Source organism: Xylaria bambusicola (assembly GCF_022495145.1).
Source record: "Xylaria bambusicola strain CBS 139988 unplaced genomic scaffold F5B22scaffold_38, whole genome shotgun sequence".
Classification (NCBI taxonomy): Eukaryota; Fungi; Ascomycota; class Sordariomycetes; order Xylariales; family Xylariaceae; genus Xylaria; species Xylaria bambusicola.
This window is the reverse complement of record NW_025953591.1, coordinates 81,076-109,017: the sequence shown is the minus strand read 5'-3', so window position 1 is coordinate 109,017 and position 27,942 is coordinate 81,076. Positions and strand designations below refer to the sequence as shown.

The 27,942-nt window shown below is 46.5% G+C and overlaps 2 protein-coding genes across 2 annotated transcripts; one reads left to right on the top strand and one right to left on the bottom strand.

Annotated features, from left to right (window-relative positions):
* Positions 1-14,527: 14,527 nt before the first annotated feature.
* Positions 14,528-16,410, bottom strand: F5B22DRAFT_648913 (major facilitator superfamily domain-containing protein; the record flags this gene model as incomplete). The annotated part of the gene is made up of 3 exons (XM_047979089.1): positions 14,528-15,257; positions 15,311-15,724; positions 15,782-16,410. The coding sequence occupies 3 exons, from the start codon at positions 16,408-16,410 to the stop codon at positions 14,528-14,530; spliced, it is 1,773 nt and encodes a 590-aa protein (XP_047828455.1).
* Positions 16,411-22,692: 6,282 nt separating this feature from the next.
* F5B22DRAFT_323001 (sulfate permease) lies at positions 22,693-25,839 on the top strand. Its single transcript, XM_047970720.1, has 4 exons — positions 22,693-23,162; positions 23,232-23,949; positions 24,013-24,854; positions 24,962-25,839. Exons 1-4 carry the CDS (start codon positions 22,905-22,907, stop codon positions 25,514-25,516), a joined length of 2,373 nt encoding a protein of 790 aa, XP_047828454.1. The 5' UTR covers positions 22,693-22,904; the 3' UTR covers positions 25,517-25,839.
* Positions 25,840-27,942: the final 2,103 nt, after the last annotated feature.

The window sequence follows — 27,942 nt, the reverse complement described above, 5'->3', positions numbered from 1 at the left end:
ACCTCATGTAAGTTAGTCGCCTAGGCTCCGACGTTTAGTTGGAACGGCGGCCTTTTTTCCTCTTCCATGTCCCGCCAAGAAGGCCATCTGCTAACCTACCTAGTGTAAGTAAGTGAATACCTAGTTAAGTACTTACTGAAGTAGGACAGATTTCGATGGCATATTTCAACGGTTGCGGCTAAACGATGCCGCTAGCGATACTTAGTCACAGCGCACCACTGCACGTTGCGTGAGCGCCGTCGAGGGCCACTAGCTAAGTACCTAACTAATGCACTGCGATAGCAGCATTAGTTAATACCAGTGGCTACCTACTGCCCGCTGTAGGTAGGTAAAGTACCTAAGGCCACGGTACTGGGTTACTTACTTTAGGTACTTACTCGGCTACTAAGTAACACTACCTACTTAAGTAGCCTACCGTAGGTGTCTAAGATAAGTAACACAGCTTCACTAAATTAGGCGCTAGACGAGCCAGACGAGCCAGACGAGCCACTGCACAACAGCAGCCACAGAACCACAGAACCACACCACACCACACGGACAGCATCCTCATTCATCCTTTCCCCGGCCTGGGTGGACACATTATCAATGCTTTGCTGCGTTGGCAAACCACACTTTTCAATACATATACACGCGATGGATGCAAATTAGACCCTTTTTGTTTCTTTTATTTCTTTTTGGCTTCCTAATATAGTCAGTCAGTCAGTCAGTTCACGCTATTTGCTGTGTGCCGCGACTCTCTAGCGTCTCTCTTCCCTTCTCTTCTCTTCTCTTTTGATCCTTCCAAGTCACGGTACTTACTTGGCGAACCCGTTTCGTTTCATCTCTATTCATTTTTACTTTTCATATTTCTTTTTTCCATTTTTCTGCAATTATCATGCGATACCCTCTCTCTGTCATACTCCTACTTACGAAAGGCAATGCATTCTGTGACTATACGGAAACTCTCATTGGATCTCTCTCTCTCTCTCTCTCTCTCACTATATCGATATTCCACCTTGCTGGACTGTCGTAGAAAGGCTGCTCTATGCTAGCTGCGCGCTTCATGACCCAAATTAAACCTTCAGAGCGAGACCAGTGCCGACAGTAGCAGCAGATTGGACTGGTCCAACAAAGTGACCCCGAGGTATTGGCGAGCTACCATATCACTAGGTTAGGTTAAGTACCGACTCGCACTCCGAACTATGTAATCAGATGACTGTGTCGTGTCCGTCCGTTCGTTCGTTCGATTCGAAAGCTTACCGTTAGCTTTGCAGCACGACTAGTGTCACGTACAATGTGTGGGCAGAGTATGGATATCGAGAGTATCGAGAGTACGATGTACCTCACTTGCGCAACCATTGATCAGAATTGATCTATTTGACAAGCTAGGCAACTCTCGGATCCTTCCCAACCCACGTGCCACGGACTATGGCCCAAGTATCACCGGCACCGAACCTGACCGAACCAGTACTTGAAATGGCATTATCATTATCAGGACTACTACTTATGTAAGTAGGTATGTATGTATGCACTTATGTAGACAGCTAACCACATGTATCCCTTCCACTTACGTCACAGGTAGCCTACCCTACCCAAGATCTGCTCGTGGGCGGGACAGCGCGCGGGAGGCTTGAGCGCCGTGTGGACCCCCCGGCTCGACCTGCCCCCCCCCCCCCCCCCATCCCCGCCATCCCACCATGGCCCGTGTGGCAATAGCGGGTAGCCGTGGCGAGTCACGGCATTCTACAGCAGCGTCGTCGCCGCATTCCCAGTCCCGGACACGGCAAATAGTATGTATGTATGTTGGTCCATTAACACCATCTTAGCCGCGCGAGCAGAGTAACTTCCATGCCATACTTACATTTTCACCCGGTTTTTTGGCGAGTTTCGTTCTCTATGTCTTGTCTTGTCTTGTCTTGTCTTGTCTTGTCTGTGAGTTGAACCCCCGCCGCCGCCGTGAGGCGCGCCCGGGTCCGTACGTGTGGCTTTCGTTCTCGCCACGATTCGCTGATTGTTCGAGGTTGGGTTCGTAGGCTGCCTCCCTCGATTGACGCCAGGTCACACATGGTTAGAGCCTAACGAGCATTCGCGGCATGTAGTCCTTCAGCTGGACAGGGTACTAAGGAACCTTGACAACATCGACTCAAAAGACTAGAATACGGCATTCCTCAATGATCGGCCAGCCATCTTCTCGATTATCCATCGCCACAGTGGCTAATTTGAACGATAGACCCTGATGAGCCACACGAGACACTAAGGCTTAGTTGTCTGGCGGCTTCGGTGGTCGGCCCCCCGCCAATGAAGAGTTCTAGCGACTACGATAAGAAATGTTCTAGGCGTCCGACGCAAGACTAGAGCTACCTCTAATGGATACTTGCGGTCGCCGTGTATACAGTACGAGCTTCGTCCTCGTACCACAGCGTCATTAGCCACGATTTCTTCCATCACACCCCGGGGTAGCTACTCTATTCGGCGAAATGCGTGCGACTGAAGTGCCGATCACTTCCCAACAAGTCAACAGCCCTCCAAACTGGTTGCGGCTTAACAGGTACATTCATGTACGCGTTAGCCCTACCCAAGGAAGATGGGGGGGGCGGACGGTCAATCTACAGTAGCATTGGTAGCGGTAGAGGTGCCGGCAAAGAAAAAAAAAAGACACGAATCACTACCTTTTTCGCCACACTCGTACTTACACACACACACACTTCTCGCCCTCCCCTGAGCTACAGTACACAGGCGAGAGACTTCTTGAGTCAGGCGAACGGTTGGCGTTAACCAATGAGTAACCGAGATTTCACCATGTACTTTCCCCATCAGGCAGTCGAGACCACCGTCCACGGCCTCGGGAAAGTAGAGTTTTCGTTCCCCTCTCCCCTGCCCATCGTCTCTCTCTCTACGGTTCAGTGAATCAGTTCCGCCTGTACTTATGCGTTAGTTGAGTAGATTGGTTAGGTAGCAAGCACCGCCGCCCCGGGTACTTCCTTGCTTCACCTTGGTCCCCTTCTTTCCTTCCTTCCTTCCTTCCGCCGCTGAGATCTCTCTCGCCCTGGTTTCTTCACCCTCGGCCCTTCCTCTCCTCTCCTCCCCCCCATCCCCCCGTTTCTTTCCCGCCCGCTGCGCCAAGGGCGGCGGGAGTCATGTGAATAAAGCCCGTTCCCGATGCGAGTCGAGTAGGATAGCCGCTAACCTTAGGCATGTATTGTTCCGCGTAAAGACCGAACTGCGCCGAATACATCTACGACTGAGCTACGCTATGCTATGCTATGTACCTGCATGTAAAAGAAGAAGAATAAATCGAAAAAGAAAGTTAAACGTGCTAGTGGAAGGACTTGACTTGACTTGACTCGAGCCTTGACGCGTGGACATCTTCATCTTTCCAGTGCCAGAAGGGGGAAAGGCAAGCGACCGGCAGAAAGCAATCCATTGGGCCCGGCGATCTTCACTAAGGCGCCTACAGCAGGCAGGCACCAGGCAGGTAGGCAGGTCTGGCAGGCCTAGAGTCGCTGCGCGGGAAGAGGCGAGAGAAGGGTACACACAACCCACCCTTGACCTCGTACACGCAGTAGTGATCGGCAGAGAAGGCTGCTGTTTTCGGCTACTCGGATGGCGGGGGAGGGAGGGAGGAGGGGGGGGTACGGGGTAAGGAAAAGCTGAGTTTCGAGAACCGTTATGGGCGTTCTGTCGGTCGGTTCGGTTCGGTCTCACTTTTTCTCTTCTTCTACATTCTCACCTGTATTTTCCTTTTTCCTTTTTTTTTTCCTTGCTATTTATTACAATCTATGGAGTTAAATACGATTGGGTTTTCCGGTAATTACATTAAGAGATTTTTTTTCCCTCGTTCTTTCCTCTGAATTAGAAAATTCTATCTACCTAGGTTTGGGCAGGGATGGATGTATGATTGTATGTATGGCCGAATCTTATATATGCTGTGTTTGAATACCACGAACGCTCCCATCCTGCCAAGACTTTCGATGTCCAATCAGGATTTCTTGCACTTGTATTCTACTTGAACATATAATCACGTGTACGAATTAATACATCGGTTTTAGCGTCGTCTTGGGGAGAGATTTGGGTATCGGTTATGTTGATCCACTAGGAGGGACTGCAAGATATATAGCACGTGATAGGACTGAGTTAGCAATATATTGGGGTGTTCGTGGTATGCAAAGGTACGGTTTGTGTTTGGGTATCTATTTTGTGGGGATAGGTAGGTAGGTTCATGTAGGTCTGTAAGTAAATGTGATGTGATGTGATGTGGTGCCAGATAGGGTTAATTCTCGCCATCTAGTATATCCTGTTGGTTTTTTAAGGGTTGGGTTTTGCGGTGTGAACTTGCTGGAGGTTGTTGGTTATGTGAATGTAAATGAACGGACAGAGACGAGGCGATGAGCAAAAAAACTGGCACTTCCCTCCCCCCTCTAGATGATTGAATAGGTGGTGTTTTGGGGAGAGGGAAGTGCCAGTTTTTTTTTTGCTCACCGCCTCGAGAGAGTAGATAGAGAGAACGTTAGGTGTGTGGGAAAGTTAAAAATAGAAACAGGCATCATGTAGAGAAGGGCGGAGAGGTAGAAGTGGCATGGTATGCATAGGCAAAGTGTGGCCGGTGAATAGTAGATGACGATTTTAATACTGCATCGATAGGTGATAATTTGCCATGATCGTCGTTGGGATGGTAGGTTTGTGGGGATAGGTATGGGTATGGATATGGGGTATGAGTACGGTCCATGTGTACCTAAGGGACGGCCAGAGGCAGAAGCAGAGGTAGAAGGGGAGGGGGATGGACCCTGACTTTTGCATCGGGCGAATCACAGACAACTGAAGGATAGGCTGGCAAAGGGATCTGCGGCTTGTCCTCGTGTCAATTCACATGATTTTCTTGCGAAATAGCAAGAGATGGTCAGTATCGCGTGCCTTGGTGTGTATATGTGTGTTTAATCTGATTTGCGCCGCGCCGCGTTGCGTTGCGTGGCGTTGCATTTCGACATAGGTATATACTACCACCACGCATATGAAGAAAAATCAACCGAATATATTTTTCCGACGACGTGTAAAACGTCTACGTTAGATGGACAGATAAACTTGAATAGACGCAAAGTCTGTAGTTCTTACCGAAGAGCCTCCGGGCTCTCAGATTAGATTGATGCAGACAGAGTAGGTAGAAGGAGAGAGGAGGGGGAAATTACCTAATTCCCCGCGTCCGCGACCGTGTCCTACGCAATTGACGCGGTTGAAGCTGCGAATATGTGAACGTGGTTTGAGAAGGGAATGGATTAAATAGTCTCAAAACTTTCGGGCATTGTAAGAGCACCCTCATAGATTAGAGGAGGAGGAGATGGAAGAGGATACTGTCGTTGGCAATGGCAGCGCGTTGAAGGTTGAGGTCGGAGAGTGACGTCATCGGTCAAGATGCACGCATGCTGGGATACAGGGAAAAGGCAGGCGGCGTACGTCACGGGTGTAATGTATATACCGGTATAATGCACATGTACATCTACATTCTGCATAAGTACAGTAGAATTGACAGGGAGTATCTCGCAGGGATATAGGTATCTATTTTAATGTTGATACGTAGGTACTGTACCGTAGTACCTACAGTACTATGCAGGGAAGTAGGTATAAGTACAGAGTAAGTACTGCCCAGTTAAGTAAATACTTCCCCTCACGGATAGATGCATGATGACTAACGGCATACGGCAGTATCTTGGAAATGCAACCCGGGCGGACCTGAACAGGCGACAGACATCAAACGCACTTGTAAAGACCCGGAAGTACGGTATTGCATTGATGAGATCCTTGAAGACTTTACATCGCGCCATCTTGCATGCTAATAGAGTTCGCTTTTCCTTGGGTACCTGCGTGTTTGGCCATGTATAGATAGCCAGACAGACGCCGGCTCCTTTCTTCCGGGAATTGATTTCAAGCATATTCATGTACCTATGCAGCAACTGGACGCCTAGAACTTGATGATTCATCCACTCCTTACCGTACGCACTACAGGAATCAGCAGGATCATGAGGACAATTTCAGGAATTCAGAGATTTGTCTACGGCATCTGAAGATGAATGTGGATCCATCATACGCATGGCTCGCTATGATAAAGTTCCTCTCGCCACTGGGAAGGTTCAGGTGAACGACCTTCGACAATCTTGATATTCGTGGCTACCGACATCCAAAAGCGACGACAAGGCTTGCGGTTCTGCGATGCAAGAGTGAACAAAATCGCAGCGAATAGAGACGAGAGGAAATTAAGTTGAGGCATCAGTCTCGGAGTCTACGAACATGTGTGCGATGCGTATGATATTACTCTGAACATACAGATATCGAACATGCGTCCGCCAAGGATTCCTGTACTGGAATGAAAACATGCTCCGACCTTCAGCGTTGCTGGAGTTTACGTGTCGTATGGCACGGTCGTTTTCCGGAGTAAATTCGCCGAGGGCATCATCTCCCGTGTTAAGCTTTTGAGCGCAATGCTGCGAGCTGGAAGGGGGCAAGGACCCTAGGGTTCGAGGACGCGTGGGATGGATGGGGAGAGGGACAAGCGAAAGTGGAGACGGAGAATGACGGAAGAGGAGAGAAGGGGGGAGCGTAGAGGGAGGATGGATGTGGGCCGAGAGAGCATTAGGGTTGTGTATCATGCTAAGCAGTGGTTTTGTCACAGCCTTGCCACAGCCTTGCTATCTAATCTTTTGTAACCGTGGGCTGAACTTAGGGCACTTCATGGCTAATCAATGTCTGTCCCCTCTAATGACGAAGAAAGACAGTCCTTACATAACCAAGGGCCCTTGATACAGGCTTCACAGGTTTCATCAGTGAGGGCTGAAATCTCACCACCGCTAACGCGAGATGATCACGTCTAAGAGGATTCCATTTCGATATATATACTTCTATATATACTCCGCGAATTCGTCATATTGTCTTTACGAAGATGAGCGCTTGGGAAAGGTTGCTCGTATTGGGATACAGCCTCGTATATGTGCGTTCCCGCCACACCACATTTCAAGGATCCCCTATAACCCTTAAGGAAGACTATTTATATATGCTTGTTGCTTGATGAAGCAGTGGATTTCTGTTCATTGTGAAAATTTCTTAAGACTATAGCAGAATGTGAAGATAATTTTGAAGAAAAAAAAAGTTACAGAAAGAAAGGAAACCTTCATCTCTTAGCATTCGTTATTGTGCTTGGGCTATTGTATAATAACACATGTAGACAAGACTAAACTGCAACTAACACCAATTTAGAGGAATCAACCGCTTCTGTTAGATGTGCTGAATGCGCTGCGCTATCCTCATGGTCAAGGTTGGCTTCGAAAATTGATTGAACCTCGGCAATCTTCGAGCCGGGATATATCACCACAAGTCGTCGTCTGCACTAAAACAACTCCTATGGATTACACCTCATCTAGCGCCTCCACCGCTTATATCAGGGTATAGTGATACCAATGCGAAGGATTGATCCATGAGAATCTATGGCGGTCACTAGGGTATCCATACACGGTAGGTAGATACAGCCAGCCCAGGGTCCAACGGTGAAATAATATAGTTGAGTCTTTCTACTCCTGAAAAATTACACACCAGTCATATCTACCATGCTGGAGCCGGACACCGAGCACTTCATCTCCGAAATCTGCAATTTGATGTATACATCAGGAGTGCAGATGTCGGCGTGAGGCCAGATCCCGGGTAACTTTCTGCTACGTGACTTTATATACGAATAGAATAAATTGGAGGACGATAGGGGGTGACGGCATGACAATCGTCGTTGCATGGAGGCATTGAAGCCTTTTTGGCTTAAGCTAGGGCTATATACAGCGAATCCCCTTGTTTATAGCCCTGAGATTGCGAGAGAATTTGAGCGTCGAGAGCTAGCGCTTCTAGGTTCTCAAATGAAGGCATCCATTTAAGCCGTGACCTGCAAGGCCACGTATCTTCCCATGACTCTTCGAAGCACATAGTCCTATTAGGTAGGAATCTTAGTTCAAGAAGTATCGCACTGTGTAATACTGAGACTCTTTCTATAGAAGGGATCCCGGGTTCAACTTCTATGACTCTTTAGAGAGTTGTTATGAAAAAGGAAAGAGGTGTACAGTAAGACTCATTGTCGTGTGGAGGATATAGTATGGGTGTAGGATCAGCAGTGAGGGCATTCAGACTCCTTTTGGCTATGTGTATCCAATTTCTTTATCATTGGTCTCTGTCTCCTAACGGGGATGTAATTTCAAAAATGCGACGACAAGATAAGAATATGCGCAGCTGTCCTATAAGGTTTTAATTGTACATAGCTCCAAATACTATAGCGAATGGCGCTCTTAAAATAGATGAAAGGCAGTTAGTTTCTTAAAATAGATATATACATAAGATTTAATATTTTAACGTTATTTTATTACAGCTTTACGCCGTATGGTTCTAGGGTATATATTCTCAATGAGGACTTTAAACGCATCTCAGCCCACAGTATAGCCATATATAAACAACGTGGATATAGATAGGAAGAAATATCAGCACTATGTATAGGATGTATTCATTTCAAAGAACGGGATGATGAAAGAGACTTATTTTACTTGAAGGCAGTTTATTATCTTCATGTTTTTAAAGCTTTCTACGTGTAGGACTAACATGAAAAGTTTCACCACATAGTACTCGCACCTGAAGTAATTTATGAAAATTGGTAATTACCCTAGTCATTGTTGATCTCTCATGGAGGTTCGGCGGCTTAACTGGTTCTATTGTCTCTCACTACCGCCAGGATTCCACCTCCTCGGTCTTCGCATGAAAGTGATGGGATAGCTTAGTGCTACAGGTGACACTGTTCCTCCTGCTTAACTAATGCCGCCTTTGCTTCGGTTATCCATTCACCCTCTTCTATAAAATTATGAAATGATAATCGTTTAATACGATACTACAGACAAAATATCTTGCAGACTCAGTCATGTTATCCTCCCGAAACCTAGAATCCCCGCTTGAAGAGGTTGTGTCCAATGTCGCCTAAGACAAGTTGAGCTTTGGTCAAATCTATTTCCGGGATTAGGATAGAATAGTTGCTCTGCGGTGTCAGATTTCTGTCTCGCATTGCCAGTGTCTTTGAAAACTGCCCATAGGCGTAAAATAGAGGAACATACCGATAGTGTATGCAATAACATATTGGGTCCCTACAGTAATCCTCATTATTAGTGAACAAGTTTCCAATAATGTCACAGTAAATGCCGTCGTATCTTGTGCAAGTGTCCAATCTGAAGGATGTACCACAACGGAGTACGAAAACGAAGGGTCTCATATTTGGGTTAGTGCCAGTGGTTATGGCGTCTGCCTTGGATGTGAGAAATCCTAAGGTGATAATGGAACACTTGTGTGTGAGTTGATTTAGACCGACGCCGAGAATACTGAGAGCCTTCAGCTTACCTTCATAATGTATATTAGACGAGGTGGTTAATGATAAGGGGACTCTGGGAGGCTGTATAAGATGGAGATACCTAAGAAAGTCGGAACTGTTCTAGGTTTCCATGAGCTCATGTGGTCGTCGGGCCTTATAGGTGGCATTCATATTATAATCATCATCACAACTCGCTTTTCGGGAATTCCATTGGTAGAACAGTAGCGGCCTCATTAGCAAGCTGTGTGGGAGAAAAGACACCATAGGTACTACCTCGGCTTTTGAAGATAAATATTCCTTGGTGTTATTACTGGTGGCTACTCTTATCTGTGTAGGAAAACAATCCGACATTACAAAACCCCCGTCGGTACGGCAAACAGTTTGCTAGGGAATTTGGAAAGGGATATCAACGATGCGGAGAAGCAACCACACAACGGAATGATTGCAAAACAAACAACTAGCCAGTTAACATAGAATACAAATGTAGAACCAATGGCACTATGTAATTTTATGACCAGTTGGTTAATGAATTTGACGTTAGAAGGATAGAATCCGGATCCTTCACAGGGGCTTTTGTATGTGCAAGCTAGTGTAAACTGTATATCTTGTTCCTATTCGCGAGGACACCCTAGTGTACAAGAAATCTTACAGACTTTTCGAAACACATGTGATGCACTTCTTTGCATAGGTACTACTTTCTAGGCTCGTGCTGTGCTTTCGTATGGGCAGTTGAACCCCTTACGGGGAACAAGGCAGGACATTGACATAAAAGACGCACCATAGAACAATTGAAAGAATCATTTCTTAGTATCGGAATGTAACCAATCGCGTGATAGTCAGTAGTGGCTGCTGTAGCAAATGTTTAAACCGGCACGCAATTTTAAAGTTAATATAAAAGCGTTTAAAATAAGGGGTTAAGGATAGAAATAGGGGTTCTTATAAAGTAGAAATATAAAAGCAAGGAAGCCTATCTGTTATATGTGCCAGTGGACCATGAACCTCACCTGGAAATGGAGCTGCAACACAGCTTAAGAACTAAACGCAACGTAATCAGAGCAAAACAAGTAACCCAACCTCAATCCATATTCACTGGGTACTATTGATACTGTACCTGGTCGGACTCAGGTATGTATAACCAGCCGGGTATAGCACTTATTCCCTCCAATATATACTTGTGCGCTCGCTGCCATTGATCTTGTTTGTTATTACCTTTCTCCTTTCTTTAATGCTATTAGGTAGCACCCCTTAGGCGCAGTGGCAGCGCCCTCCAACCGCCACCCGTCATCACTTGAAGGTGTCTTTAAATTCTTAAACTGCCTATCGACAAAAAGACTGGTCCTCGATAAAGGGAAATATAAGTCGATGTAGTTTTAGAGGAAGATTGGAAAGGGAAACGACGGCGTTCGAAATTGTTTTCTCAATTCTGACAGTCATCCAGTGATAGCCCTGTGGCGGGCTGGTCCACTAAATACGATCCGTTAGAGGGATATCGTATTCTGGGAACGCGGGAAAGAACCCCAAGTCAGGTCATCGTTGTCACCCTTGCCCCTGATGAGAATCGTAGTTGACGCGGTCGGGATAAGCAATGTAGAGCGTATATCCGTCCAGCCGTATAAAGGGGAATGCCACAATAGCTGCGTCTATATAGTCGAACACGAAGAGGTAATCTCTAAATACAAAGCGTAGTTCAAGGTACGTTTTCTGAAAAGAGCTTAGTAGCGTTGCTAGTATTTAACATAATCAAGGATGGGGATTTACGCCTCGAATTAGCTGCTTCTTCATACTCTTCAGCTGTTTGAAACACACCCAACCCCCCAGATCTGCAGCTTTGTCGAGCATATGAGAAAAACGACTTTCTCAGTTTCAACGCTTTTTTGCTGTTGAATTAGACAGTGTCAAAGGTATCACCTTCTTCTTCTCCTCGCATCAGCTCTATGGCGTTCATATTCACCGCCCTACTGCTCCTTGTGCGTCGTCATCGTTGCAGCGCTTCCCATCTCGGCGGCGCAGGAGTACCTTATGGTGCTATTTGCCTATAACGAATCAAGATCGAATTCTTGTTTTGGGCGTATGACTGTCGGCGAACCTGGATTTCAACATATTAGTAAGAATGCAAAAGGCCGGTGACGTGATCATTGGTCCGGACATATCAGGCTCAGCCGAAGATCAATGTCTAGGTTGGCATGCTCCTATTACACTTATTTATGGAGAATCTTAGGAAGGGCAAACAGTTCCATACTTTGGTGCGTACTGCCAACCAACAAGTGGGAGTCAACTCCCGAAACGTTTCCAAAGCTGTAAGCCTAAATTCTATCCTCCTGGCGAAGACGCCTATTTCTCTATGGCTTCGTTGGAAGGTATTCGGTCGATGGAGGTATTTTACGATCAAAATAGTCGCCACTGTAGAGGCATTATCTTTTATTACCAAAACGGTGGCTGCCGCGCGGTTGGACAGTGTCGCATTTCCGTGGACTCAACAAAACAACTTGCGCAACCATCGCAGATATGTTTTCGTATCAACTCGGTGCGCGGAAACCACGGTGATATACTCTCCGCGGTGCAAGTTGATTGTAAAGCTGATCCTCACACACATGAAGAGAAGGGATGGAAGTGCGAACCGCTCGAAGGGAAATTGATATATTGGTATACCTATGATTCATCATTTGTGGCTATAGAGAAGTGAAAACCTTTGGCTTCTGCCTGTAAGCCTCGTCTTGCAGATGGGGGATCCTCGTGGCCTTGTCTTTCTCCTTCGCAGCCCACAGAATCTTGGTCGTATAACACAACACTTAAGATTGGCGTTGAGCATCCACGATAGTGACTTCGTCATCATGCCAAGATGATGGGAGAATTACATTTGCTGGCCTTGGGGATGCATAATGTAATAAATAAATGGTTTATACGAATTGCTTATAAATATGCGCCATCTGATTAACAAGCAACAGCATACAACTACTTCACAGCACACAAAAACACTTGCCAATATGCTTCACTTTTCAATAGTATTGGAACGCAACCAATCGCGTAATAGTTAGCAGTGGTTGCTATAGCGAATGTTTAAATCGGCACGCAATTTTGAAGTTGGTATAAAAGCCTTTAGGACAAGGGGATAATTAAGGATAGAAATAGGGGTTCCTATGTTATTGAAATCTAATAGAGCAGTGAACTTCATATGGCTTGACTTTGCAATGTTGCACAATATCACAGACTGAAATGGTGATTGTAAGATTTCCTATATCGTGACAGATGAATAATTCTTGAATAAGAGGTATGAACAGGTCAATAGTTAGCATTTAATACAAGAAGCAATTCATCATTAATTTAAATTGACGCGACACTTATTGTAAGGCAAGACTCTCTAGTATTCCTCTATTAGTATACCCATTTTAAGTGTAGTTCTCCCTTATACCCCCTTTACTTAGATTCCTTTGCCGACTTATATTCTTGCACTTTCTTTATAACTCTTTGACAACTTCATTTAGACACATTGTCTCAGCGTTAGGCCAGAAAGGGCATATCGTACAAAAAGTACACATTATATTATGCTTTAACTATATGTACAATAACAGCAATTCTATCATCTAAATCACCTAATTGTTAAGAAACAGGTCAAGAAATCTGTTTAATGTAATAAACAAATGGTTTGTACCAATTGCCTACAAATATACGCCATCTGACTTTAATAAATCAGCTAACTCACTCAATCACTACCATCTGATTAACAATCAACGGCATACACAACTACTTCACAGCACACAAAAACGCTTGCCAACATGCTTCACTTTTCAAATCGTCTGCTAAGCCCTGCTGGGTTCCCCACACAAGGAGGCACCCACGTGGCTCTCTTGGTTCTGCGACAAGCTGAAAACGGCGGCCATGAAGTATTGGTAGCCAAAAACCATGCGCTCCCTGAACCTGACCGAAAGTTTCACATCCGAGGTCGACAGGTGGGAGAAGGTCAACTTGAGACATATGCTATCAAATCCTTCGCTGAGGTTGACTTAGGAATTGACCTCACCCGCGAAGAGTCGGCAGTTGAGAGGTCAGTCCTTGTTTACGGTGGTGGTGATATAGACAGGGTCCGCTGCTTCTTACATCAATCTACTGCTGATCTCGAGGCTGCTGTTGCTCGCAACGGGCTAAGCAGAGGTGACTCTTGGAGATATGAATTTGTTCCCCTTTCTACCTTTGCTCAGCAGAAAGTCACTTTTCCTGGGATCGAAGGGATGCAGTTTGATGAATTTGAGCTGAAAGACCTATTGACCGAGTTGATGATCGAGTTCATCAACTATCTTGAGCGTGGTCATGATCTATAGTTGACATATGGATTGAGTTCACTGACTATGCAGCATATGCATTCCTAATTGCTAGCATGCAACAATCCCCTAAACCAGATGGTTACTTATGGCCATTAGTAGATAACTTAATAAACCCTTAATTAATAAAGATTTTTCAAACCTTTACAATACCACTTTGAAATATGGAGAAGAAAAAATGTGAGGCTTGAGTTTATAAAGGAATGGATAATTATCCGAAAAGATTAATTGTTAACCTAAGCTGTCCACACTGAGATATATCCGTTATGCTCACATAAGACAACGCAAATGATGACAATACCGCCACCTTACGTAAAAGCGATAACAGACGTTGAATAAGCCGATACTATATTAACTTGTAAGTATATTTACAATCTGACGTCCAAATCGCAAGGATAGGTACCTAAGATGGAATATTTGTAAAAAAAAGCTTGTAAGATGCTGACTGATCGTACTCAGTGAATGAGTCACTGAATACGCAATTTTTCATCTCATCGAAATGATTGAAGAATGTAACTCGGCCAGTTGACTGGGGGTATAACTGAGATGAAACTCAGGATACGTCACTCTGTGCGCCGAGAAGGAGTTGTACTCATGTACATCCAATCATCTCGCAGGCGCATAGACAAATGGCATTGTGGCAAGAGCATGTAGGTTCAGGGTATCTAATATATATTAATTTCAACAAGTATGACTATGTACTATGGTGCCGGCCGTGAGGACATGTTTCAAGACGTATTATGACGTGCCATCTATAATGCAATCCAACTCCGCTAATGCAACTCCCTATCCTCCAAACATATCTGCATTCAACTACATCATTCAGTGTAGCTTAACGCCGATTTCCCATTCAGATGTAGACCTAAACGCTTTCCTCCTTTTTGATGGGGTCTGAGGTGACACCGACTGCGCTTTTCTGCTGTGCCCTATCCTTTCGTCTTTGAGCCTTCGCCGCTCTGCGCTCAATTCGCTCTTGATCCTCACGGAGCTCTTTGATCGCAGGGCTCTTAGCACGGATCTTGTCACCGTAGCGCCAGAAGACGAATGGGATAGGAATTAAAGCAACTTCGAGTAAACCGAGGAAAGTGCCGGCCCACTGTGGTGTGAGTGTCGCGTAGAGTTTGGGACCGGCGAGGGGTAGTAGACCACCCAACAGGCTGCGAGTAACAGCATTGCCAGCGAGAGCCGAAGCAGCGTATATTCCATAGGCACCAGCGAGATAGTTAGATCCGTAAATAAAAGAGAAAGAATTTCCAAGCCCAAAAGGAATTCCGAATGCTATAGAAACAGCCCAGTGTGTCGGGGGCAATGATGTCCAGGCAAAGACCAGCTGGCCGATGGGAGTCAGGATGGAGCCAATGGCGAGAATGCGCGCAGTAGCTTCAGGGGGTCTGCGGCCTGTTTCTGGGTCCACGGGGTGGCTGTTGATAACCCGACGCCAGATAGGCTCACCGACAATACCGATCGTCGTGCCAAGACCAATGCCCACGAAGGATAGACCTGTCAGGCCGGGTGACCAGCCGCGATGTTGACTGAAAACAAGTGGATATGCTACGAAGCACAAATACAAAATTCCGTACACGATCGAGATCCTAATGTCCAATTAGAGAGGCATATTGCACGCACATATAGGAAGGAAACATACCACAGGTTGAAGAACCACAAGATGGGCTCGGTGAAGAAAAGAATGAATGGTCGCGTTAGGTTCAATTTGACAAGGTCGTATGGCGAAAGATTCAGGTCATAACGAGTCCACCACCGGTCGTCATTCGTCTCCTTGCGCTTGCGGGCTGCCTTGGCCTTGAGGATAGCAGGGGCGTATGTCTCTGCCGTACCCAACATAGAGAGCGAAGCAGCGCCGGCGAGAATAAGAATGAGCCAGTTATTCCATTGCCAGCCGAGATACTGGTAAACGAAACCGCCAATGACAGGTCCAGTAACCGGGCCATTCAGAGGTGCGATAGACCACAGCGATAGGACCAACGCCCGGGTTTCCTCCGTTGAAATGTCGACAACAGTCCCGGCACTGTTTGCAATAAGGGCGGCGCCGAAGAAAGCACTAGAAGAGAGCAATTGTTAGCAGATATCCCAGAAGAGGTTAATTGCTCCGACATACCCGAAGAAGCGCACCACGATGATTTCGGTGAGCGAGGTCGCAAGACACGTTGGCAGGACCAGAAGTGTGAATATGGCCATGCAAACGATATACACAGGCTTGCGCCCGTACAATTCACTAACAGGCGCCCAGACAAGTGAGCCAATGCCCAAGCCTATAAGATATGTCGTCACACCCAATGTCGCAATAGTCTGATCCGACACACCGAACTCCTCCATTAAACCTGGTATAGAAGATGTGTATGCTGTACTATACAGCACAACTATCCAGGTAGAGTAACTGATCGCAAACGTCATCCAGGCTCGATACCAGAATGACCATTCTCTAGGGTTTTCGCCATCTTCAAAGTCGACTTCGAATTCGGCTGGTCGCGCTATCGAACTGCCCACACTCGTCGCGGTCTGGATCTGTATGACTTCCTGCAGGGCTGGTGAAATGCTATGGTCCAAGGGCGCCAAGCCGATACTGTCTTCTGATACGCGACCGTTCGAGCTAGAATCGCTACTATGGCTGCTGCTGTCATCCTCTGCGATTGATACTTTGCTTGTTGCGCGACTGCGTTTCCCTTCAGACTGCGAGTTACTAGTCTCGACCCAAGTGGCCTTTTCTGAAATCCCCGGTTCGGCCATGATGATGTGAAGTTACGCTCTGGGCACGCCGGTAGTCCTTTTCGTACCAACAAGCCTATTTCCCAGCGAAGCGATCGCGGGAAGCTTCTCCAGCTTCTCCAGTGCCCGTATCCTTCGGAAGGGTTCCACTTAACACTCGACTTGAAGACTGACTCGAGTAAAACACACTTGGCGAGAGAGCCGTGGATAATTAGAGTCACCGTAAACCTCGAGTCAGTGCTCGAGTGGAAAAGGATGGGAGCAAAGCCTACATCTTTAAACAGCTATACATGTCAAGGGCACCCGCCTTGTGGGGTGGCCCGATTAGTAAAAGGGATTTTCAAGGCTCCATCAGCAGCTGTTAGCAATACCCACTTGTCTGCGTCTACTGTACAGCGCATCATGTTCAGAACTCCCATGGTGTTCATCAAGAGCTAACAAGCCCACTTTCGGAGGGTCATAGTTTAGTTGCAATCCTACCGGAGATAAGATGGCTAGCTCCTGTCCACCGTCAATGGGGAGAAACAAGCGCTGGTACACTACTTACTTAGATTGCGCATAATGAACACCTGGGCTGCTTACCAGCAGTTCCAACCCTCTCGAGTTTTCTTAGAGAGAGGCTGTGCATCATCGGAACTGCCGACTTTCGACGATATACTTAAAGTAAGTGGATGTAAAGGGGTGAGCGGGCGGATACATCTTTCTGACTACATACTTACGACAGGAGTCAGAGCGGGCCTAAATTTGCGTGCCATTGACTCATTGTCCAACCCACTACGCCAGAAGAAAAGGGCATTGAGCCGAGATTGTCGACACCACTTACCTACATACCGTTACTTATTTACCCATTTGTGCGCATCTGATTAGGTAGCATACACTAAGTAAGCTTAGCTTCGCGCTTCGGCATTTCCACGATACACGCGAGCAGAGGGGCATTGCTAATCAGTGATCACAAAACGTGCTCTATCCAAGTCATAGACTACCAATCTTTGACTTCAGATGTTCACAGAGCAGTATGGAAAATGATATATATAGTTCTTAGATCATCAAATTAGACTTTTGGCTGCTCACCCGCTGCAATAAATGGTCATGTCAACAAAGCTTGGCAACAAGAATTGGAGTCGAGGTGGGGAGCTTTGACGCATCGAATATTCGTTGCAGTAGCAGCCCCCACCACTGGATTCAGGTCTGTCCCATTTATTTTTCATCCCTCTCTTTTATTGGGTCTCGTTTAACCTCGGGAAGTGGGTTTCATCATGAACGCAGCTATCATTTTCCTACTTATCTAAAGGAGCATTGCTTTAAGTATGGCTTAATAGTACGGGGGTCACTTGAGTACTGTATATCTTAAGATTCAAGAACAAGTAGCTTTCAAGTAGTGGCTATTCTCGCAGTCATTTCTAGAGACTGCCAATCTACGTGTGAATTGAAGTTCTAAAGTCTAGTTGTTTTCATTAGCCGAAAGACCTCTCGGCAGGTCGCAGAGTTAACTTCAAAGGAATAATTCGGTAACATAGTCCAGCATCCGAGCTTAAATCAGTCGAAAACAAGCAAGATCAGCACAGAGTAGGACCACCCGCCAGGCTGGGTCTTCCATCTCACGCAGAACAACTTTCAGCCGTGACCTCGGCCCATGCTGGTCTACTGGCCTCAGATGCAGAGCGCAGACATAAGTATGTACAAGGGTGGAACATGGCCTGTGGTGGTACTAACACACGTGGGGAACGGAAACCGGAACTCCACTCATCTATCGCGGTAAACATACGACTGGTAGGACTACTTATAACATTTTTTCCCGGGGTCGTCCTTGATCAGTCGGATTGATCATACACATACTTGTGGTTTCAACACGTAACTGCCTAGTACGATACCGATTTGTAATCAGTTGTCCCGCGAGCACGTGTTAGAATCCATTCGCAACTTGAGTTCTCACCATCGACTGATAATGCGTTATTGTTATTAACCAATCTTCCCAAAACATTGGACCTTTACCTCTTAACGCCGCCTTGTAGGGATATTCCGGCCGTACATATCCGAAAGGTCTGTTATCCCGAACCGAGGAACTGTTTTGGAGTGCCACTACTGTGCCCATATCACCGCTTCACGCAGAGCTGATTGAATTTGAAAATCGACTCCCCAGACGGCACAATTCACGCGAGTCTTTGAGCTCTGCACTTTGCCCCCAGATATTTCCCATTGAAGCTGATTGGCCGTTTATGTTTAGTGTTGTAGCACAGCGTGAGGCTAATATCCCTAGATTTATGTATCAACCGATCGAGCTATAAAGACACTACGCGTGAAGGTCGTAAAGATAATAGGAGCCATATCTAGTTGTTAGATGTATGAAAAATCCCTGGAAAAACTTGAACAGGCACAATTGACCTCGATTGCCCTGATAGACACTTTGTTATACATAGTAGGGAGTCCGATACTCCGTCCAGCGATCGAGTTGAATTAGCTACTTGGCAGTACTGACGTCAGCACTAAATCGCCATGATCCCTTCCACTGCCTGCATAATTAAGTACCTAGATCTAAACGCTGAGACCGCCATCGGCCATCGACTCACCATTGCCCTCTTTCAAAAGACCGTATACACATGGCTAAAGAGGCCGGTTCAATTATACTCTTCTAACTCACAGGATAATGGCTATGCGCTAGGGCGAGGCACTACAGGTCCGCATTGAGCTAGTTGTGCATGCGTTTAGATCTCGGGTTCTCCCGAGGCGGCTCCAGTCAGTGCAGAAATTGTCAACCCGCGGTTGTGACTCAGACGGGTAGAAGCTGGATTCGTGTCGTAACAGAGGTCTAAGCGGGGTATAATGGATATAACGAAGCTAAATTCCGCTTCTCATTTTCCCGTCGGCTCACATCCTTTCGCGGCTTGCCAAAACTAACACCGATGTCACTGATGCTAGAATGAATCATGGCAAATGCCGACAACCTGACTGCATTAAGACGTGAAGCCCCAATATAACGCCGTTGTCGTTTTAGTATTTTATCAGCAAAGCTTAGCTGAGAATCTAAATGGAGCGTTTGCTAGCTAATAACACGGCTAGAAAAACCAACAGTCACCGCCGGTTTACTGTACGGACTATGATGAGTGCCGCGAATACGGAAGCTCCCAAACGTCCCTAGAAAAATATATACATTTGAAACTTGTTCGATGGTGATTTTGGTGAAGACGTATCATGGCATAGTTGTTGCGCTATTGCAAGCATTTCGCTAACTACCGTCTACAATTGCCGATATATCACGTTATCGACTATTTGGACATGAGTTGTTGTCAATAGAAGTCGTTCTAAAGAGAGGATATCAAACAAGAACACAAAGCCAAGTGCGCCAAGTGCTTACACCTCATGGTCATAGTGCCTTTATCTTATCAGAGACATGTTTCTCCTCTCGAGCCTAGACACTAGTTCATCCCACGATACGATATAGACCGGGGATTGCTCTTCAGCACTCCAAATTAACGTCCTTGGGTAATAAGTTGGTAGATATTCGTTCAGTGATCATCTTATAATCCCATCATCGGACATATCATGTTATAGCAGTATTCAGCCTATCTATCTTGTTCTTCGCAACATAGCAGATTCATCCCTCAAGGTAATGCTATGATGCTCGGCGCATCTGATATGTTGAGCTCAAATGATAAGACAAGATAATAAACTGGATTATCCCTAGTTGAGCATTGATGTTTCGTAACAGGATGTAAAGTTAAAACCCTCAACGAATTCAGTAAAGACGTAATAGTGTATAGTCATGTCGGGGAAATGGCAGTCCCTGGGGCCAAGGGACTCTGGTCCATGTAAAATTTAAGTTCAAGTTAAACCAGAACAGTAGCATGGTCAAGGTAACGATCAGATCTCATGGAATATCGTTCAGCAGATCTATAATGCTCGTAGCGATGAATTGCGAGATGGATCAATGCGCAGTATGAGAAAGGGATAAAATGGGTGCGGCAGTACAAAGAGTGGGAAGACCTTGGCACCTGGAAAGTACACAGGATGACGAGACAAGTCACGCATCGTGAAAAAAAGCACCCTGTCAAAATAATCCCAGCTGATAAAACCTTCTTGCCACCATTCCTTGCTATCCTCAATAAGTTCTCATAGGGTCACCGGGTTGACGCCTCATTGACCGTTATCGGAACCAAAGCATTAAGATTTCCCTTCTACCTCTCACGCTGCAACTCCACGAAGCAAATAAACTGTACAAAGCGGACAAGTTGTCATGTCCTATTCTAGTTCAGAATAGCGAGTAGCTAGTAGCAGTGTGAGCAGAAATATATTGCTAAATATGCCCATGCTCGGATCAAATTCCTGAGGATCAAAATCTTCCAACGATAAAGATAGAGGAGTCATCCCTTGGTTTTTGAAACTATACAACATGGGCCCAAACTCGTTTTAGTTTACAGTGATGTAATCTATAGCTAGCATGCCTCTAGCTGAAGAATTGACTGCTCAATAAAGACCAATTTGGTAAGTTTTCAGCAATAGTGGTAGTCCCTGCTCATGGTCACCATCTATAACGCGCTGCCCGCGGTGACATGGGATGATAAGCAGCTAAGTAAGATCAGTTATCTATCATTAGAAGTAATCCCCCACGTACGTTTATGTAACTATTTGTACATCATGAGGAACGCCTGCTATAGATGGTGTCTAGATCGGTGTGCTGATCCATACGTCTCAACTGCGGCGCGAATTGCGTGAGCTTAGCTGTAGCGTCGATCTATGGAATGCCTCAATCAGCGAATAGGCGACCCCGAGGACTAATATCAAAGCTCGATATCTTGACAAACCGAAGAGCCCAGAACTCAACACTGGCGATCCTTACTACAAAGATATCTTATTCATCTAATTGCCACTTGATGCTTTCATTGTTGCTATCATGATTGACAATTTTGGGGTGTAGCATCTGGGGTGGCAAAGCCTTCAAGCTCTGCGACTCCCATCTTTGTCTTCCCGGGGTGCAGAGAGCGTCGAATAATTTTGGCCTCAATGGCACTTGATCTACTTCCTTATCCAGAAAATTGAGTCGGCAGTTAACCGTAGCACCATACTGACGCATCAAGGGTTGAGTACATGTGCTCCATAGCACAAGTAAACCATTTTCATGGGTTGATCTGTCCTGGGCACACACACAGCAAAACTTTCAACCCCGCTCATTTAGGCTCCTCTAAATTGATATGAGAGAGCTATCAAAACAAGCGAACGATTGAAGATAACCGGCTGTGTGACTAGAAGAGACCTAGAGCTGAACAGAACGCATTGGCGTTTTCACGTCATCGTAAGGCGGATGGCATGTTGAGCTAGGTGGTCTGAAGCATCCACGGAGATCCAAACTATGGTATCCCTGCGTTGACGGCTGAACAGTCTAGCCCATATGGGTCCCTTGTACATGATTGCAAAAGGCCTAGATCTCGATGTTATCGACCTTTCATGGTGGTATGTTCGTCGAGATTATTGCAGTTCCGTTGGCTTGAGCGTTACACATAATTACCAGTAAGTTAACATGCCGGACTTCCTCGTAGAAAATAGCTGATGTGAATCTTCGAATGTTCAAATTCCTAATACTGAATATACATATGAGGGGAGATATGGCTCGCGTCAACAAGATGTGCATATAGATTATGCACCTATATCTGAACCCTGGGGTTATATTGCTGGGCAATCCTGCTGTAGAACTCGCGTAGTAAGTCTAGGCGAACAGGAACGCTGGCATTGTAAAGAATAAGAAACAGCTCACAAGACCTCTTTACCATGTCACTGGGATTTGAGGCGTTGATGATGGATGGGCGATTTTGTCATTGAGAGAGACTAAGACATAGGAGAGGGGTTCGTCGTCATTTTGGGCTCTGATGTCGTGATACTTGGCATTGCGCCACAGACGCGGACCCCTACCTCCGCTTGGAGCTTCCGGTGCTTTGCCCCGTTAGCGCACACCTTGAAGTCAACCGTATCATTAAAGCGTGGCATCGTCACACAGTTAGGATCAAAAGCAATTTACTTCAGCTTGTCGTCCCATCAGCCTGGAAACGAGCTAGGCGGGCGTGGTGACATCCCCACGCAGCATCACGCTGAGAAGAATTGACGCAAGAATGCGGCTGATCCCAGCAATTCGAGCGACCCAGAACCATGAGATCGCCAGTAGAAGTTGTTCACACCTCCTCTATGGCGGAGAGGCTTTCCAAGATCTGGGCAACAAGTCTTGACTTCTTGGATGCATGCTTAATCCTCGCTGGCCCTGTCTGGGCACGCTAATCGGTGCTAAATATCGCCGTGGTTGAACGATATCGCGCGCAATTTTTGTGATGATAGAGGAGTATAATAAGACGATGCCCGCGCCGTGGGTATTGAGAGAGAATGGTTGATTGTATGAAGAGAATCTGCAGCTGATTTTTCAAGTTGGTGACGAAACTTGAGTAGCAGACCTTCCAGATTCCACAAGGCCCTCACCGTACACCAGACTCATTCACTTCGCGCGTAAAGACTCTGCGAATAACATAATCATAGCCATGACGGGCAACAAAGTCGGCCGCGGCTTCGCAAAGGCCGTTGGTATCGACGTCGACCAACGGTACAAGGCTGAGCCGTCTGCCCTTCTCGACTCTGCGACGGCCAGCCTCCAGTCCCGATCAATCGATCCTTATTACGAGACAGAGCCCACAGTAAAGGAGTATCTCCTTGAACACAGACCAACCCTGTCTGGCTTTATCCGATACGTTCGAAGCTTGTTCCCGTTTCTTGACTGGATCTTCCATTATAACACGACAGTAAGCCTCAAGACTACCATACTATCCCACCCTCGAGCTTCCTATACTAATTAAGACGCTCACTACTAGTGGCTATTTGGTGACCTCATTGCCGGTATCACAGTAGGATTTGTCGTTGTTCCGCAAGGAATGGCCTATGCCCTGCTAGCCGGATTAAAGCCTGAATATGGTCTTTATACTTCCTTCGTTGGTTTCATATTGTACTTCTTGTTCGCTACGTCGAAGGATATCACAATCGGAACGGTAGCTGTCATGTCGACGCTTGTTGGGCGAATTGTCGCTCGTGTCACGGAGGCGCACCCCGAATTTGCGCCAGAAGAGATTGCACGAGCCCTCAGCGTCATCGCCGGCTCAGTTTTGCTCTTCATTGGTCTCGTCCGCCTTGGCTGGCTTGTCGAATTCATCCCTCTTATCGGTATCTGTTCTTTTATGACTGGTGCTGCTATTAGCATTGCTGCCGGTCAGGTTCCCAAGTTACTCGGCGTCAGCGGTGTAAACACTCGTGACTCGACTTATCTGGTCATTATCAACACACTGCGCGCGCTGCCAACAGCTAAGATTGACGCTGCCCTGGGTTTAACGACCCTGTTTATGCTCTATTTCCTCAAGTGGTTTACCAACTACATGGCGCAGCGACAACCCAACCGCAAGAAGATGTGGTTCTTCATCGGAACTCTTCGACTGGCTTTCGTCATCCTGCTTTACATTCTCATCAGCTGGCTCTCGAACCGCAGTGTAACTGACTCGAAGAAGGCAAGATTCGCTATCCTTGGAACTGTTCCGAGTGGTAAGTCTAAGCAAACCCCTCATTCCTAGTACATCTGATTATCTAACCGTTGTGCCCATGTAGGTTTTCGAGTCCATGGTGCACCGAAGATCAGCAAGGAGTTGATCTCTGCATTTGCTCCAGATATCCCGGCAACCATCTTCGTGCTCATCATTGAGCACATTGCCATTTCAAAATCATTTGGCAGACTGAACAACTACGTTATCAACCCGTCCCAGGAACTCGTCGCTGTCGGTTTTACCAACGTGCTTGGGCCTTTCCTTGGTGCATACCCTGCCACAGGCTCCTTTTCGCGCACGGCGATTAAGTCCAAAGCCGGCGTCAGGACGCCTCTTGCTGGTCTGTGGACTGCTCTCCTAGTCGTCTTGGCCCTGTACGCACTTACCAAAGTCTTCTTTTACATCCCCATGGCTTCTCTCTCGGGCCTCATCATCCACGCAGTCGGCGACCTCGTTACACCACCATCAACCGTGTACCAGTTCTGGCAGGTCTCGCCCATTGAAGTAGTGATCTTCTTTGCCTGTGTCCTCATCATGGTGTTCACAGACATTGAAACCGGGATCTACTTTGTGGTCGCCGCGTCAGCCGCGCTGCTGTTGCTTCGCCTCGCCAAGGCGCACGGAAGTTTCCTCGGCAAGGTCGATGTGTACCGTGTATCAAGCAATACAAATGAGGGAGGCGAGGCGGCGGCTGTAACGACCAAACGAGAGACGTTCCTCCCGCTCGAACGCAGAGATGGCTCGAACACGAGCATCGCTGTCCGCAACCCCTATCCTGGCATCTTTGTCTACCGCTTTAGCGAAGGCTTCAACTACACGAACACGTCACATTACATGGATGAGCTAGTCGCGTACATTCAAAAACATACACGCCCTACCACGGTCGATCGCTTTGAAAAACTAGGTGTAAGTGCATCATCCAGACACCCAAACATCCCTGCAGGTCTAGAGCCACTCCCAAGGTTCTCCCTCAGATCAACTCAGAAGTAATTAGAGCTAATGTTATTGTACAGGATCGTCCCTGGAACAACCCCGGCCCCCGTCGCGGGAAAGTAATCGACACTGCAGACGATCTCCCCACCCTCCGCGCCCTCATCCTAGACTTCTCCTCCGTGAATAACATCGACGTGACATCAATTCAAGGCCTGATCGACACGAGAACGCAGCTCGACTACCACACGTACCCAGACCGTGCAGAGTGGCACGTCGCCAACGTGAGCAACCGCTGGACGCGTCGCGCTTTGGCCGCCTCGGGCTTTGGCTTCCCGCGCGTTTCAGCCGACGCCCCTGCAGAAAGTACCATCTGGCGCCCGATCTTCAGTGTGGCTTGCTCTGAGGGTTTACATAATTCCGAGAAGGAGAGGGCGGTGGTGTCGCACAAAGACGTCGAGACGGGCTCTGCGGATGGGATATCCTCGTGCAGTCGGGATGGCACTATCAGGGTGCCGGAGAATCTGGCTTCCTTGCAAAGCGTTAATCGCCCATACTTCCATCTAGATGTTGCGTCTGCCGTAGAGACGGCGACCGGGAATATAGAGGGACGTCTCGTCCAGGAGAAATTGGCGTAGGTGCGTCATGATTTGTATTTCGGTTGGATGTTCATAGCGTTCGTTGAAAGTATAGTATACCATGCCCTGAGAGATTTCTTCTGATTATTCGATTCGAAATATACATAATACGTTCATTTATGAAAGTGTTATTAGTCTCAGTGTTTCGTAAAGCATTCGCATGATGTTGGAATAGTGTCTATAACAGTAGCAGTCGCCATTTCGGAGGATCGCTAGCCACTAGTTGATGGAAATGATGCAAGTTCACAGGAAAAACTGGTGATAACGAGGAAACTGCCTTTATGGCCTATTTTTGGCCTTTTGATGCATGTGCAGATTTAAGATAATGTAGTGTCATAGCTATATGTTCCTCGGCTGAATTATACGCTACGCAGGAGGACTTCACAATGTGAGTCCCGTTAACCTCTAGCACAGGGATTTCCTCGGGGTGCAATTGAAAGTTACACAGTTATTCCACCATATTTAAGTCTAACCTGTAAAACATAGCAAGGGCGATGTGTTTTAGCCAGGTTATGACTGAAACTGGTAATTACAACTAAATGGCCAAATTCCTAATTACATCGCAGCCATTTATGTATTGCACGTATCATAAACTCAGACAAGCTCGATCTCGATTAACTTAGACTCACTTTCAGGCCAAGCCTCGTGCACAATGCCATCCACATACAGCGGGGACACGAACGTATATCTGCTATTGCCGTCAGGCCGGAGGGCAACGGGAACTGGGCAGCCGGCCAGAAGAGCAACCACATCGTGTTTTTTACAAACCCTGAATCCTCATGTGAAATAATCAATGATCAATATCATAAATGCATAGTCCGCATGTTTCATAAGATAATTGGCAATGATACCGGAGGGGTGACATTTCTTCTAATGGTTTCGAACGCAATTCCACATAATCAGGCCTATAAGGTCGACCGACGGATTTAAATTGCTGTCTGTGTCTGGAATTTCTTCAAGATCTTCCTTTTCACGAATCCTTTGAGCGCGGGCTCTGAGATTTTCTGCGTTAAGTGATTTGCAGTCGGGGTATAACATAAGTGTATGGGGAAGGAACAAAGGAGAACAATAGAGTTCGTTGTGCTGCTTTCTAGGTATCTAGCTTGGGCAATGAGGATACTACACGTTGGCACCATTTGCGACAGGCAGTCACAAACCCACGATAATTGAGAAGACGTTGCGAGCCCTCTACCATGTACCCAGGCTCACTCAAAAATTCCACATTGCCAATAATGACGCCTTACAAGTTTAGTATTTCTTGTTGTACCACTCGTTGCTGAGTTGCGCGTGTATCCTTGGTGGCTGAGTACCAGGAGGCGCTCAATTTACTGGTGAAGAGGAAGGAATACGGCTTCATTAACATGCTGATCATGTATAGAGATAATTCGCTTGATTTGTGCACATAGGGGCCTAGCTTCATACGAGTAGTCACTATACCTATTGCTCCATTAGACAACTTTCAAGAGTTTGAATAATCTGCCTGTGTATTTTCGGGAAGGCCCAAGCCATATAACAACTCTTGTAGCTCTTGAGTCTGTTTATATCGCATCAGGTCAATACATAAACCTCAATGCAAAGATTTCACAGGCTTGCACTATGAAGCTCATGATTGGATAAAATATGAAAGTGGTTCGCAAATTACTCACAAACCCTGACCCATAAGCTTGACTAGTTGCTCTCTCTCTCCTTTGTGCTGTTGATCTCTTTGCGCTGGTCGATACAAATAGCATCGACAAAAAGGCAACGAACCTCTGAACTTTTTCGAAGTCGGACTAACGCATCTCTGCAATTAGGAGTTACTAAAAGCCATATTCCGTGGCATATAACTGGAACAGTTCTAACACGACCACCCCACACGTATGACAAGGCTTCGTATGGCGTTGGGAATGTAATCTCGTCAAGGTTAATTTCACTAAGTGTGCATTGAATGGGCGCTTCCAACAACTTTGCTGGCTGGATGTTTAGTACGCGGATACATCTCGGTGACCTCAGTGGCTGATGTAGGTGGAATGGGATATCCGTCATGTGGAAAGTAGTAGGCGTTCAGCTAGCTCAATGGTGAAGTGTTTCTAAGCGCATTCAACTGGCTAGCAACGCCCGTACCACACCAGCCAATACGAATAGACGCTCCTAACAGACCTGAATCGAAGCTGCGTTGGTGCAATATATAGGCAGAAATGCTAATGCTTATATTGAACGGTGAAAATTTGAGGAATAGATGAATGTTGGGGCTGACGAGTTGTAGGGCGTCTTGAGTCCCAGCATTGCCTCGACGTCGTGGGCGGTGATCATCAGAGTGCGAATGGAATTATTATACAAAACTCGACCTGATCGTCACTATCAGCGCGAGGCTAATGCATACTGCTGACTCATTGTCCACACGAGAAGTTACCAGTGTAGAACGTGTTATCACAGGCTATATAATC